Source organism: Watersipora subatra, chromosome 7 (genome assembly GCF_963576615.1).
Source record: "Watersipora subatra chromosome 7, tzWatSuba1.1, whole genome shotgun sequence".
NCBI classification, from domain to species: domain Eukaryota; kingdom Metazoa; phylum Bryozoa; class Gymnolaemata; order Cheilostomatida; family Watersiporidae; genus Watersipora; species Watersipora subatra.
This window is the reverse complement of record NC_088714.1, coordinates 47,640,486-47,657,413: the sequence shown is the minus strand read 5'-3', so window position 1 is coordinate 47,657,413 and position 16,928 is coordinate 47,640,486. Positions and strand designations below refer to the sequence as shown.

Sequence of the window (16,928 nt, the reverse complement as noted above, 5' to 3'; positions counted from 1 at the left end):
GGCTGACTTGCAACAAAATTCACATTACAGTTATTTGGTATCAAAATATTCACCATGTCTTACTTTGCTGTGTAGTAGGCGCAAAATATGTGAAAATGTGATTACAAGCTCTTAAAACCTCAAAAACGCATTAGATTGGAATCTCTCTCCAAAACGGCTCAAATGAGACGTACTTGAACACGATGGCTTCTGTTTACACTTTCATGCAACCTCATTTGTCAAAATATTTTTACAAATATACTTCACGCATTCAATAAAATTATGTCTATTGCCCTTACGTGTCTGTTTCATCATCATTGTAACGCTGTCACTTTGAGCACTCATATCTCAAAACCTACCGTAAAAATTCGTTTAATCTCTTAACCTTAGCTTGAAAGAGTGCATCTCATCATCTGATGAACATGACGAGCCTGTTGGTCACTTGTGATAATCGAAAACTGCTCCAGAACTTGTTCGCTCCGTTTGGCAGGAAGTATTTTTGATTTGATTTGATTTTTATTGCGTAATAATAACATGACAATATGAGTAAAAAAAAAATACACAGAGTAGCAATAGGACATGCCAGATAGCCAGAGGCTAGAGTCAAGGCAGCCCCAGCAAGCAGTAGGAAAAGAAACAGAATCAGCGATAAGCGCACACTCCGGAGCACCAGAGTCAGGAAGGACAGTCCCAGGACGCCCACAGGCGCTCCACCAACTTCGCCTTCAGCTGACCCGGAGCAGAGCCCGCACAATCACTCAAAAATTTATTATATAATTTCATTGCACTAAAAAATATCGATCTCTGTCCCTTAGAAGACAAACACTTTTTCAACTTTAATTGATTTTTACTTTTTAAACGGGTATCTTGACAATGATCTATCATAAAATCTTGCAACTCTTCCATGGGGAAAGAATTTGTTAAAAACATTAGCAGGCGATACTGGAATAAAATTTCAATTGGCATTATTTTTAAAATTTTAAAATTTTTGGAAACTGTTTGATTTGGTTTAAAATTGAGTATTATTCTGATTGCCTTTTTTTGCATGATTAAAAGTTTGTTTAAATCAGTTTTGTAGTTTGTTTAAATCAGTTTTGTATGAGTCACATGATCAGATTACGACTAGACGATTAGACCAAGCCAAAACAAAACTGTAAAGTAGCGAGCATCTATATTGATACGGGCTTTCCGGTAGAACCCGAAGTGTTTGTCATAAACTAGTGCTACGAAACGTTATATATTAAGCCATTTATTGGCTTTTAATTTCACGTGATCAAAAACAAGAACCACAATGTTTGAGTACGTCGTCGAGATAAAGAGATTCCAATCAACGGCGTTTTTGTGATGACTGCGATTAACTGTTCGTTTTGAGCTTTTAAGAGCTTGTAATCACATTTCCACATATTTTGCACCTACAACACTGCAGAGTAAGACATGGTGAATCTTTTGATACTAAATAACTGTAATGTGAAATTTGTTGCAATTCAAACTTTAAAAAAGAACACCAAGTTCAGAATCATACAACAACACATCTATCTTGCAAAAGAACCACTATATGATAGTCAGTCTCGTGTTGTGACCAGTAACATGTAGTACTAGAATAACTCTATGATTCATTACTTAGCCATTTACTCATTCATATCTCCAGTGAAGGAATAATTCTATGGTTGACTTCCTACCTTATGCAAACTCTCTTCTTTAATCCACTCTTTGGCCAAATTGTTGACCTTTGCGATCACATTGATTCTATAATGACAGAATAATGACATAAACTTCAAATTAGTTAACACTTATACATTATAACTATCTGGACATTAGAGTTGTGTAGTGAAAACAACTCTCAAATTATTAATATACCTCAATACATATATTATAGTCTGTTATATTATTTCTATCAATTGCCAAGAAGCATTTTGAACTGCCTCTAAGCAACCAATTTAGGGCACTGTCAGATCTTATATCTGTGTCTCAAGCCTTGTTATCAAAGATGATGAGGCAACTCCTAATCAGCGTACTATGCTTATGTTGTGTAGGTGTGAGTGCTATCTGAACACTCGACATATAAACATTATTTTAGAGCTAATGACTTTTTCTAGCGTTGACAACATCACGATATTAACGATTTGACACATGGGAATTGGTGGCTATTCAAGTCCACCTTGCAATCCTTTCATCTCATGAAATATCTACAATATCTTAAAGAAATAGATCATAATTGTAAGGAAAGATGTGACAGAGTTAATGAACGACTGCAGGTAAACCAAAACTACATATGATGACATTAATAATAAACACAACTGGTACAAGGGAGAAATTTGATAAAATTTTATTCATTTTTGTGGCAGTGGGTAAAACTTACATACTAGTAGCTACAGCTGTAGCGCCAGTAGCCACAGCAGTAGTGACAAACTCACACTGCTCTGGTAACTCTTGATATTATTCAAGCAGCGACTCATCGCAACCGCTGCTCACATACCCTTTTTTAAAGCTATCAAAATAATTGCGAGCAAAAAATTATTCTTTGTTTCTGTCAATAACTCAACATCTGAACAGTGTAATTGACCATTTATTTGGAACTATTTTGAGGCATATGTCTAAAATTTAAAAGATCATTTGAAATCCAAGGGAGGAAGCATGTAAATGTTAGAATTGAGTCAAGATTCTCAACAATACACTCGCGTTAAAATAGCAGACAGGCTGATTTTTATCTTTCCTAAGCCTGAAACCTATTTTATGTTTAGTGATTGACGAAAACGATTACAACAAATAGTGTTGGTTAACACAAATATCCATAGCTATTTTGACGCTTTGAAAAACAAAAAATCAATAAATAAAATAAAAAACAATAACAATAAAAACAATTGTTATATCAGCACCCAACTATAATATCTAAATCAATTCCACAATGATCTCTATCACATCATTATATATATCACTATATCATTATATCACTATATCCAACATCACCAGGTAATCCATCAAACATAAAAATGAATGAGATAGTGTACTGAGTACACTTCTGGACATACCTGTGGTTGATCTCAGCTTCAGTCTCAAACACATCAAAATTGCTTATCATGCAATCTTCTAGAGCCTTACTGAAAGCTTTTTCTTCTGCAGTAGGCTGGTCTGTTGAAAGAGGAGGGGTGAGTCCTGGGTACCTGCCCAGCATTGTCAGAATATTTCACTAATGCACATCAGCATTCAACTATGACATTGCAGATGACATGACATAAGAAGAGGCAATAGAAGAATAAGAATTAAAGTTAGCTTACTTTGGTGGTTCAGTCGACACTTGAGACATTCTTCACCTATAATCCTGTCTACAATAACAACAATTAGTATGGTTAATTGGGTATTTACTAACAATGTAATATGACGGTGTTGACTTTTAGGGCAGACAACTCCAACATGGAACACGGTAATCCTGCAAAACAGTGTAAATGAGATACGTTATGTCTTGTTCATTAATAAAATTCATGTACAATTATTCATTCAGAAGCTTCAAAAATTATTTTAAAGCAAAATTGAATAAATCAGTTGAAATGTAGTGTTTTGATTGTTTTCTTATAATAATATTTGTTCCATCATATGATGCTTGTGACATGGCAAACACTGGAATTAATTAGCAATGTTTGTTGACGTTTGGCCATCGCAGTTATTTGTCCAACTTTTTCATAATTCACTCCAAGTATAACTAGCAGATTCAATGCATACAATTACTGTGTCAAGATTTTTGTGTCAACAATGGGTGAGAGTAGAACCTTCCACCTTGTTTACAGACAACTAAATCAAATAAATAACTTCTACGATAGGGATTAGACAGTTGCAATAATATCATGATAAAATGTTTTATACCAAGGGTTCAGTACCACAAGTAAACACACCCTCGATTTTCCCAACTAATACACAATACTCCAAAAAATGGTTTCAGTAAATTATTATTTTTACTGCTCATGGCAGTTTCAGTTTTGATACCACATTGTCTCATATTGCGAATAAAGCATGAGTTATTTTGGGTCCTTTTTGTAAGATATTCACAATAGATTCCTGTTGCTTATTATAGCATGATAATGGTTCATATGCAAAGATGGATGAGAAAAGTCTAAATCAATACACCTAGGGTTCTGGAAACACTGACTTATAACTTCTGACTTTAATTGCATGCTATAGACAAACTGTAACTATTTTTAAAAATTTCTAACTAGTAGTTATCCCCTTGACTCAGCTATATGTCTAAGGGTTCATTGCTTTCTCTTGCCATTTACACTTTCAAGAAGGCATGAAACAGTTATTCTTAATGACTTCATAGTAAAATTAAAACAATTTTAGAATAAAAATATAACACATTCTCAGATAGAAAAGCTTTTGATAAACTTCAACTACAAGCCTCTGAAAAAAGAAGAACAAGAGACTTACTCTCAATATTGTGTACAATATTTTTTCTATATTGTGCATAAGGCTTTACAATTTAGTATACAAAATTGAATTTTTTTGAAAAGTGCTTTACAAAACTTTGAGCAAGAAGAGTTTTGTTTCTCTGAAGCACTTTCTGTATGATGTCAAACTGAAATACGAAACATTTACTTACAAACTAGCAGTTTGAGAGCCTAGGAAAATGTATAAAGCCATTTTAAAAGTCATATATTTCGAGTGATATATATATATATGTATATATATATATATATATATATATATATATATATATATATATATATATATATATATATATATATATATATATATAATTTGGAACACAATTGTCATTGTAGAGAGCTTAGATGCACGAGACTCTCTATAATATTGTAAAATGTCCAAAATGCTGCACTGACTTTGTCCCCATTCAGCGACTTCACTTTGTCACAAACATCTTTCATCAATGGCCAGCTTGTATTTTTAATTTAGCAATAGATACTCTGTGTCAAAAGACCTACACAGGCTTACTTTTGTTTTTGATTGACCATTTTCCAAGTTTAAGTATCTCGGAAGTAGTATGTAGAGAGCAGATCTACACAAAAAAGTGACGGATCCAGCGGGGGGGATAGAAAAAGGGGGTTGCGAATTAAATTGGCTAGGGGTGTAGATTGAATTGCGTGGAGTTGAATGAGATGTTGGGGTTTGGGGGGAAATTGTGGTGTAGAGTAGGGGGTTGAATTCGAGGGGGTATGGATCCGCTCCTGGCGTAATCGGCGGATTATCTGTGGATGAGTCATCCGATTAGTGGGGGTATGAGTCATCCGATTAAACGTGGATTATCGCGGGATTAGTCGGGGGAATCGTTGCGGATTAGTCGGCCGAATCGTCGCGGATTATCGGTGGATTAGTGGGGGTGAATATCTGGGACATCGAGGGCTGGTTGGTTTTCCGGAGTGGATCTCGCGGATTATCGAGGAGAGCGAGAGATTACCGGATGAGTGAGGGGGTTAATATCTGGGACACCGAGGGGTTGATTTTCTGGAGATTGTTATATATTTGAAACATTGAATATATATGAGGAAGTGTTTATGTACAAAGTTATTTTTTTGAAGATTTGATGTTTTTGTAATGTTGAAGCTCTTGAATGGTTAAGAATTTTAAGGATTTTATTTTCGGTTTTTTTTGTCTATATGTAAGATTGAAATTTGTTGGAGAAATTAATATGTTGAATGAAAAATCAGTTTTATTACAAAATTATTCACTTTAAAATTGAGAATTATTCCATGAAGTGGTAAAGCACCCATAGATCCTTTAATTAGATTAAACTAGTAGACTTGCTAGTTCCATGCACCGTGAGAGATCATCATGAGTAATCAGTATATTGAGAACTATTCCATGAAGTGGTAAAGCACCCATGGATCTTTTAATTAGATTAAACTAGTAGACTCGCTAGCTCCATGCACCGTGAGAGAACATCATGAGTAATCATTATATTGAGAATTATTCCATGAAGTGGTAAAGCACCCAAGGATCCTTTAATTAGATTAAACTAGTAGACTTGCTAGTTCCATGCACTGTGAGAGATCATCATGAGTAATCAGTATATTGAGAATTATTCCATGAAGCGGTAAAGCATCCATGGATCCTTTAATTAAATTAAACTAGTAGACTTGCTAGTACCATGCACTGTGAGAGATCATCATGAGTAATCAGTATATTGAGAATTATTCCATGAAGTGGTAAGGACCCATAGATCCTTTAATTAGATTAAACTAGTAGACTTGCTAGTTCCATGCACTGTGAGGGATCATCATGAGTAATCAGTATATTGATAATTATTCCATGAAGTGGTAAAGCACACATAGATCCTTTAATTAGATTAAACTAGTAGACTTGCTAGTTCCATGCACTGTGAGAGATCATCATGAGTAATCAGTATATTGAAAGTTATTCCATGAAGTGGTAAAGCACCCATGGATCCTTTAATTGAATTAAACTAGTAGACTTGCTAGTTCCATGCACTGTGAGAGATCATCATGAGTAATCAGTATATTGAGAACTATTCCATGAAATGGTAAAGAACCCATGAATTTATTAATTAGATTTAACTAGTAGACTTGCTAGTTCCATGCACCGTGAGAGATCATCATGAGTAATCAGTATATTGAGAACTATTCCATGAAGTGGTAAAGCACCCATAGATCCTTTAATTAGATTAAACTAGTAGACTTGCTAGTTCCATGCACTGTGAGAGATCATCATGAGTAACCATTATATTGAGAATTATTCCATGAAGTGGTAAAACACCATAGATCCTTTAATTGGATTAAACTAGTAGACTTGCTAGTTCCATGCACTGTGAGAGATCATCAAGAGTAATCAGTATATTGAGAATTATTCCATGAAGTGGTAAAGCACCCATGGATCCTTTAATTGAATTAAACTAGTAGACTTGCTAGTTCCATGCACTGTGAGAGATCATCATGAGTAATCAGTATATTGAAAGTTATTCCATGAAGTGGTAAAGCACCCATGGATCCTTTAATCAGATTAAACTAGTAGACTTGCTAGTTCCATGCACTGTGAGAGATCATCATGAGTAATCAGTATATTGAGAATTATTCCATGAAGTACTAAAGCACCCATAGATCCTTTAATTAGATTAAACTAGTAGACTTGCTAGTTCCATGCACTGACACTGAACTACTTGGGAGACTAAATGAGTCAGAGCTGATAACAAATCCAATTGATAAAATTCTGAAATAAGTATATCTTAAAGTGGTGTTCGAGATCTTGCAAATGCTCTATTCGGTTATAAGTCGAAGTTACAGATTATGATTCACCATTCATAAAATGAAGGTAGGTTTGCGCAATAAGATAGACAGACTATAGGCGACATCACGTGACTTGAGGTAGGACGAGAGTTCAGTTATGGTTGTAAAGGCAAAGCCATTACGTAAACAGAAGTAGGTGCGTACGCTTGCTGATCCAATCATTAGCTGCATCCTATACATCAACAATGGTAGAGCACGTGCTTTTGTTTACGTTTTGACTACAACAATACGGTGGACTGCTCGAGTCGTCATTAGTTAATAACAGAGAATGTACGTATCGCCTCTACCCTATCTATCTCATTGGGTTGATGTAATTTTCCTGTTCATCAAGAAGAGATGAATCTTAAAATGGAATCCAAAATTTGAAAAACTTCTCAGTTGCTATCTATATGATGTAACCAATGACAAAAGCTGAACGACAAACGAATTTAATATTTCGAACAATTACAAAAAAAATTCACTCATTCAAATATTCCCCCAACTAATCCAAATAACACCAGAATCTACTCGCATCACATTCTAACTGATATCTTCAAAATATGGAAAAGACTGTGAAGTGATATATAACACACAATCTTTCGATAAAATCATGACAAAATACTTTTGGTAAAGAGAACCCTGTTATCATTCATCAATCTTTGAGAGAATAAATGATACATACTACATTTATTCAAAACAATACATATATTCATTTTCTTTATATTCTCTTCAAAACGAATACTTACCTATACCTACCTTAGTACAATTCCTCCATCTGTCCATTGGGCCTTCTTTTTTTTGCTCATCCCTCTATTTACTGGGCAAGAGACTGTTATGGAATGGTTAAGCCAAACCAAACAGGAGAATTCCATAGGCAAGCCTAGGAAAACAGTCAGGTCGAAAGCCAAGGCGCTTGTCCACACGACAGCCTGAACACAGCGACACTCAACGAACTTAATCGCGAGTAGCCGGCTAACAGAATTCTAGCTGAAGCATACAAGCCTTATGGTATCAACGCTCGATTGCCCCAAAATCTCAATCTGTATATAAGTAGGCATCAGGAGCAGGACTAAGTGATGAAAAGGAAAATTACACTGAGCAAGCTTCTTATACAGGGTATTGAAGAATAGTGGCGTATCCAACAGAATCAATGAAGCGAAAATAGTAAACAGATTTTCGCGAAATTGAATTTCGCAAAAGTGAATTTCGCGAAATTACACATTATATATATTATATAGTCAACTTTCGCGAAATTGAATTTCGCGAAAGTGAATTTCGCGAAATTGGATTTTGCGAAATTACACATTATATATATATTATATAGTCAACTTTCGCGAAATTGAATTTCGCGAAAGTGAATTTCGCGAAATTGGATTTCGCGAAATTACACATTATATATATTATATAGTCAACTTTCGCTAAATTGAATTTCGCGAAAGTGAATTTCGTGAAATTCAATTTCGCGAAATTCAATTTCGCGAAATTACACATTATATAGTCAACTTTCGCGAAATTGAATTTCGCGAAAGTGAATTTCGCGAAATTGGATTTCGCGAAATTACACATTATATATATATTATATAGTCAACTTTCGCGAAATTGAATTTCGCGAAAGTGAATTTCGCGAAATTGGATTTCGCGAAATTACACATTATATATATTATATAGTCAACTTTCGCTAAATTGAATTTCGCGAAAGTGAATTTCGTGAAATTCAATTTCGTGAAATTCAATTTCGCGAAATTACACATTATATAGTCAACTTTCGCGAAATTGAATTTCGCGAAAGTGAATTTCGCGAAATTGGATTTCGCGAAATTACACATTATATATATTATATAGTCAACTTTCGCTAAATTGAATTTCGCGAAAGTGAATTTCGCGAAATTCAATTTCGCGAAATTACACATTATATAGTCAACTTTCGCGAAATTGAATTTCGCGAAAGTGAATTTCGCGAAATTGGATTTCGCGAAATTACACATTATATATATATTATATAGTCAACTTTCGCGAAATTGAATTTCGCGAAAGTGAATTTCGCGAAATTGGATTTCGCGAAATTACACATTATATATATTATATAGTCAACTTTCGCTAAATTGAATTTCGCGAAAGTGAATTTCGTGAAATTCAATTTCGCGAAATTCAATTTCGCGAAATTACACATTATATAGTCAACTTTCGCGAAATTGGATTTCGCGAAATTACACATTATATATATATTATATAGTCAACTTTCGCGAAATTGAATTTCGCGAAAGTGAATTTCGCGAAATTGGATTTCGCGAAATTACACATTATATATATTATATAGTCAACTTTCGCTAAATTGAATTTCGCGAAAGTGAATTTCGTGAAATTCAATTTCGCGAAATTCAATTTCGCGAAATTACACATTATATAGTCAACTTTCGCGAAATTGAATTTCGCGAAAGTGAATTTCGCGAAATTGGATTTCGCGAAATTACACATTATATATATTATATAGTCAACTTTCGCTAAATTGAATTTCGCGAAAGTGAATTTCGCGAAATTCAATTTCGCGAAATTACACATTATATAGTCAACTTTCGCGAAATTGAATTTCGCGAAAGTGAATTTCGCGAAATTCAATTTCGCGAAATTACACATTATATATATTATATAGTCAACTTTCGCGAAATTGAATTTCGCGAAAGTGAATTTCGCGAAATTACACATTATATATTATATAGTCAACTTTCGCGAAATTGAATTTCGCGAAAGTGAATTTCGCAAAAATTACACATTATATATATTATATAGTCAACTTTCGCGAAATTGAATTTCGCGAAAGTGAATTTCGCGAAATCTGTTTATATATATCATTAGGTCACAAAATTAATGAACCACGACAACACTTCTACTTGTTATAAAACCTTCGAGCGAATATGCCTTTTCAATTCAGTTCATAACTTCACAATGAGTACCAGAGACAACAGAAAAAGGATATTTCAAGAACAATTACAATGTGCAGATAAATGTGTGAAGCGATGGGGTTACTGCTCTCATGGAATGGAAATAAGCGACCGGAAGCGAAAAGCTTGTCGATTTCTCTTACGTGAAAAGTTCTATCAAGATCTCAACGAAAGATTACGGTTTACAGTAAGTACTACAAATTCAATCTAGATGTTATGTAGGAATGTTACAATGAATCTTCTCTTCTGAGTAGTAACTATGTGTTCTAGGCTGATTGTATTCATTGCAATTGCAAACTCCAATATCTTAGCAAAGTGTATGTTATATCCCTACTCAGATTAAAACAGATGAATTTGGTTCTTCGGAGTTAATTGAATGAGTTGGTTTGAATGTATATTGTAGTCTGACTGTAATCAATGCTATTGTAGATTCCCATATCTCACCAGCAAAATGGATATATCCCTAAACATACTCAGAAAAGGATGGAAGAATTTGCTTCTTCAGTAAGTATTACATGTATTTATTTCCTTAGTTCAACTGAATGAACTAATTTGTCTGAATGTTTTAGTTTTACTATAAGTCCTATTTTGTCATAGTCTGTCTGTATGTCCTATTGGGATAATCTTTCAGAAATATTGTTGAATTTCATAGTACGTGAAGTTGAGTCCTCGGAAGCTCCAATAACATAATATTTTCTTTTAAAAAGTGGTGGATCCATAACAGTGGTGGATAATTTCAGAATTTATGAAGTTTACAATCGAAGTGAATAATAAGAGGTTCTTACTTTAACCGAATTATCTAATCAGTCTGTAAACCCTATCGAGATTATCGAGCTCCAACTGACTTTATATACCATCCCTTCCGTAGCTCATCTCCTATATCATACTACCACTCAATATATATTCGAGTTCTAAAAATAACGTATAATTCCATTGCAGACACGTCATTCTCATTCGGGAACGGCAAAGAAAGAGAAGACGTACGAACGCCAACGCTCTCGCAAACCGTCCGCCAACCCGCCGCCACCGAGCTCCCCATCAACCCCTAAAACGGCCCGGAAGGATGTAGTAGTCATGGGACATGAAGAAGCAAGCAGATTTTACGAGAGTTCGGCACAATGCAAAAAGGATCCTGCTATCATAGCTATTTCCGATGACGATGAGTGATTGATGAACAACTCGATACAAACTTCGTTTTAAAGATTGTACATGAACATTTTCTTATATATATATTCAATGTTTCATTTATACTATATTATCTTTATTGTGACCTATCTACTTGAACATTTTCATATATTTCAAGTTAAACATAAACTATTTTATTTTTATTGAAACGAAATGATGATGGAAATAATGAATAATACATATAAATATATCTTTTAAAGTGAATAATTTTGTAATAAAACTGATCTTTCATTCAACATATTAATTTCTCCAACAAATTTCAATCTTACATATATACAAAAAAAAAACCGAAAATAAAATCCTTAAAATTCTTAACCATTCAAGAGCTTCAACATTACAAAAACATCAAATCTTCAAAAAAATAACTTTGTACATAAACACTTTCTCATATATATTCAATGTTTCAAATATATAACAATCTCCAGAAAATCAACCCCTCGGTGTCCCAGATATTAACCCCCTCACTCATCCGGTAATCTCTCGCTCTCCTCGATAATCCGCGAGATTCACTCCGGAAAACCAACCAGCCCTCGATGTCCCAGATATTCACCCCCACTAATCCACCGATAATCCGCGACGATTCGGCCGACTAATCCGCAACGATTCTCCCGACTAATCCCGCGATAATCCACGTTTAATCGGATGACTCATACCCCCACTAATCGGATGACTCATCCACAGATAATCCGCCGATTACGCCAGGAGCGGATCCATACCCCCTCGAATTCAACCCCCTACTCTACACCACAATTTCCCCCCCAAACCCTAACATCTCATTCAACTCCACGCAATTCAATCTACACCCCTAGCCAATTTAATTCGCAACCCCCTTTTTCTATCCCCCCGCTGGATCCGTCACTTTTTTGTGTAGATCTGCTCTCTACATACTACTCTCGGAAACTCTCCTTATTAGTAATGGTCAGTACCCCAAATCTAGTCAACAGATATTTAATTATTACAAAATACTAACGGTATTTTGCATTTTAAATTTTGCATAGTGTATTAATGTATTATTTTACTTTTATCTATTATAGAAATTAAACACACAATATATTTTTAGACTTTTTATTGTACATCAAAATCTGAGTAAATAAGCCTAGAGTACAAGTTCTTATGTATACTGTAACACATTCCCCAGTATATCCTTATCTATTGATACAGCTTCGTGTTCTTTTCATATTACCTGCTGTTTTCATATACAAAGAGTGGAGTAAAATAATATAAGAGGCTTAAAAAGTTGTTTTCTAGTCTTGTAACAGATTACAGTTAGTTATATTGTTTATATTATTAATTTGGATTAAGCAAGTGACTTTGTGAACAACCTTCTGGAATGGTGGTGGTTAAAAACCAATGTCAGAAAGAATAAAATAAAATTGATAGAAAAGAGTGTAGACTTTATTTTTATGACATATTGTAGTAGATGCCCCTCTTCGGGTTATAGATTTTTTATAGGATTAATAAATTAGGCGAATTAGAGGCTTTTTATCAGGGTGTGTTCCAGTTAACTTCTTGTGTTCATTATTTATATCTTGGAAGTCCCTCTTTGCTTGTTAGTAAGTACAGTTCCTGTACGTTCCTTTTCTGGCCTTTTGCTTTTCTTCTACTCTCTGTCCTATCACTTTTTATTTTTTCCTTGGTGACAGCCGCCACCCACTTTTACCATACCGTTTAGTATTACTTTTTACAAATACAACGAGTTCTGCACATCTTCTGTATCCTTGCATAAAAGGAGAAAAAAAGACTGGTAAATGTTCTAGCTCTCAATCCAGCTCAGCCCTTTCCAGGGTCATCTGGAAAAATATCATTCTGCCAATTTCTTCATTGTTATATTTTCTTTACCTTTTTTTATCTCTTTATCTTTTTATTTCTTTACCTTCTTGATATTTTGTATTTTTGCATCTCTTCTGTTACATTTAGTAATTATCAAAAAATGGTGGTATTATAGTAATATTTAGTCGTTAACTAAGCAGTCAACAAGTAGTTGTACTTACGATTATTTGTTGAGGCACAAACGAAGAGAAAATTATAAGCGAACAATCAGTTAGAGCAGAGAGACAGACTTTTTAACCAATCATTTTCCAAGTTCCCTATCTCATCCTGAACCAGGATGAGATGGATGAACATATCAGATTAATAAGATCACCCTAATCTGCGAAATATGGATTTGCATAGTGGTATAATAAACTGCTATCGAGTCTGGGAGCAGTGGGTCTCCACAATTATTACGGCCATACCAAGGAAATCAGGCTAGAAGTTCTCCTAATCCTTGAAACCTTAACAGCCGGTTTTCGGGCATTGCGTAGGGTGTGTCAGAATCCCTAACAGCTGGAAATCAGGGATTCACTTGGCTTTGTTTACAAAAGCTGTTTCTAAGTAACAGCGTAAACCAATCAAATTAATTCTTGCACAGGATGTTAGAACAGAGTTTTCACTTCCATTTGTAACAGTTTTCAAATATTTTCAACTAGGTACTTCCTTTTAATAACAAATTTTATTAGGACGATATCGCGAAAAGATCGATACGACTCGTTTGTTGGTAGGTCATAAATTATTGTGATGCAAATCAAGAATTTCAATTTTATGACACTAACTATAATTTTCCAGTATATTTCAGGTAATGAAGTTATAATGAACATGTGCTCAATGGTGCTACTGTAAATGTTTTTACGAGTTTTTTAAATCGTACGAACTTTTATAGTTAGAGCCCGAATAATGGTAAAGGACTGTTTTTCTGTTTGATGACGTTTGCTGCGGATTGTCCGTCTTTTTTTACTAGTGTTTTACCAAATATCATTGTATTTTGAGCGCGTTTAGATATATTTAATAAAAGTTTAAAACTTCGGATCGTTGGACATTGCCCAGGGTTACTGACACGCATTGACGCAAACGGCCAGGGTTCAAAGGGCTAAGAGTCTGGGAACAGATCATTAAACTGAGAGATTTACAACAAAGCTTTACATCCAAATATTAGAACTACAGTCAGACTTGCTTTTAAGCGACTTGCACATAATACTTGGGATCAGTGTGCCCGACAGAAAATGAGAACTATTTCTCTCTGCTTTGCTGTATAAGCTAAACAACTCTATTCTTAATATGATTGTTGTGATCCTATTTAGCAAATATTAGTCTGTATAGATACGATATATTCTATTCATGTCATTTATTTGCTTAATCCTTCCCGTGATTGTTTGCTAAACTTTGACATACTCTATAGTTGGCCATAGTTGTACTTTCGGAGCACATTATACTGCATAGGCCTATGATTATTTTGAATATGAGCTAATTAGATAGCAACCTCCTTCTGATCTATGGATGTGAGATACTCCTGAAGTAAAATCAGGGCAACCCCCGAACCAGGCCTAGTAGGAGCTGGGGCTTGAATGTGGTAGCTTAGCCCCCGTCAGTTTAACTATATTACTGGCACTACCAGCGTAAAAGCCGTTGCTACAGACTCGCTATCACACAGGCGATAGCAGACTGTGGATATTACAACGCAACCTCTAACAAGAGCCGGTAAATCTGACTCTATATACTATAGCCGATAACAGACTATGTATATACCAGCGCACATCCAGAAAAGAGCCGATAATACAGACTCTATATAGTACAGCCGATAGCAGACTGTATATATACGAGCGCAACCCCAACAAGAGCCGATAATACAGACTCTATATACTATAGCCGAAAGCAGACTATGTATATACCAGCGCAACTCCAACAAGAGCCGATAATACAGACTCTATATACTATAGCCGATAACAGACTATGTATATACCAGCGCACATCCAGAAAAGAGTCGATAATACAGACTCTATATAGTACAGCCGATAGCAGACTGTATATATACGAGCGCAACTCCAACAAGAGCCGATAATACAGACTCTATATACTATAGCCGAAAGCAGACTATGTATATACCAGCGCAACTCCAACAAGAGCCGATAATACAGACTCTATATACTATAGCCGATAACAGACTATGTATATACCAGCGCACATCCAGAAAAGAGCCGATAATACAGACTCTATATAGTACAGCCGATAGCAGACTGTATATATACGAGCGCAACTCCAACAAGAGCCGATAATACAGACTCTATATACTATAGCCGAAAGCAGACTATGTATATACCAGCACAACTCCAACAAGAGCCGATAATACAGACTCTATATACTATAGCCGATAACAGACTATGTATATACCAGCGCCACTATTAAGCCAAGCTGTCTAAGATATAAAGAAGATGTGCTGTACTTGAATAATTTTATTACAATGTTGTAGTGTGTCACACCAAGCTAGCCAAATCCACTCTGCTCTTCAAATGCACAAGCAACTGTTTATATAAGCTAACAGATCCAAACACAGCATATCATTGGTGGATACAGACAGTTGAAATTTCTAGGTCAAAAAGGCAGCAAATTTTTACAAGAACAAATGCTATTTACAAGTAAATATAAGACATAAAAATTTGGCAACATTTTTGTAATGCCTTAGTTAATATAGAAAAAGAGTTAGTAATACAACAAACAATCAACAAATTTTCTTTCTCTATTTTTAGGCAATTTTCTGCTTGGGAGTCAAAGAAAGCGGTTGCCTTATAATCCATGTAGCGGGCGTAATCAAGCCTGTTCTCATCCTAGCGAGCGCTTTGGGCGCTGGTAACCGTTGGCTTACGTCACAATCTAAATGATTCGATTATACATATAAGCCCAGGTTAATTACTGTTAGGCACCATCCAACATGGCACTCAATTGTAAGCATTGCGACTTCTCCACTGACAAGCCACGCGCACTCCGCCGGCATGAACGCATGCATGTACACAGGTGTGCTTTGTGTGACTGTTATTTCGACCAGCGGGAGAAGTTAGCTGCACACAAAGACTCCTTCCACCGGAGGTCTGTCGGCACTCAAACCGAAGGGAGGGAGAGCTGGGCTCCGCGCCCCCACAAACGGCGACCTGAGCCTCGCCCAGTGCAAGCCTACCGACCTCACTCCAGGGAGTCCAAGAGACCCAGATGGCGACCGTCACGGGACCAGGCTCCTACACCTCGCCGCTCTGTGGAGTCCGTGGTGACTCGCCCCAAAATGCCACCTCCGGAGGCTTCCCCGTGCTTCAGTGACACGGATCCTCTAGGGCTGCTGGACTCGCCAGTGCACATAGCACTATAACCTGTGCTCACACCCCTCTGGCCCTTTTCAGGGCCACCACTATCTGATGAGTTGTTCTTACGCTTTAGTGGCGGAAAGTCTTGTTCGTAATTTTCTTGCCAATTTACTACACTGCATTCAGAGAGCTATTCAGCTAGAGGTTTTGACTGCACTAAAGACGGATACTGTAAATTCTTGTGACATATTTGGTCTATAATCGTAATTCTACCACTGTACAAACACCAGTGATCATATTCAACCAAGCACGATAGATCAAGTTTGCTTTCCTCATGTCATGGTTAAGCTGACTAGACATGAAACAGGAAAACTATATTTGAATAAACAAAGAATAAATTAAGAAGACAACCACTTTGAAGGTGATTTTATAGTTGCTCAATTTTTCTCATGGCCTATGATCTCTCTCAAAGCCCCTGTTCTTCATGGCCT

General features: G+C 35.7%; 2 protein-coding genes across 2 annotated transcripts in view; one reads left to right on the top strand and one right to left on the bottom strand.

Moving 5' to 3' along the window:
* The window catches only part of LOC137400833 (poly(A) polymerase type 3-like), a 62,229-nt gene that overhangs the window by 20,907 nt on the left and 24,394 nt on the right, over positions 1 to 16,928 (bottom strand). The gene's annotated exons all lie outside the window — the stretch shown is intronic.
* Positions 10,207 to 11,671, top strand: LOC137401036 (uncharacterized). The gene is made up of 3 exons (XM_068087379.1): positions 10,207 to 10,334; positions 10,577 to 10,651; positions 11,087 to 11,671. Exons 1-3 carry the CDS (start codon positions 10,245 to 10,247, stop codon positions 11,312 to 11,314), a joined length of 393 nt encoding a protein of 130 aa, XP_067943480.1. The 5' UTR covers positions 10,207 to 10,244; the 3' UTR covers positions 11,315 to 11,671.

Bases quoted from the DNA above. Each gene is read 5' to 3' on its own strand.
- LOC137401036 (XM_068087379.1), top strand. From the start codon at position 10,245: ATGGAAATAAGCGACCGGAAGCGAAAAGCTTGTCGATTTCTCTTACGT. The intron at 10,335-10,576 runs GTAAGTACTACA...ATGCTATTGTAG, and splicing joins ACGAAAGATTACGGTTTACA to ATTCCCATATCTCACCAGCA. The intron at 10,652-11,086 runs GTAAGTATTACA...ATTCCATTGCAG, and splicing joins TGGAAGAATTTGCTTCTTCA to ACACGTCATTCTCATTCGGG.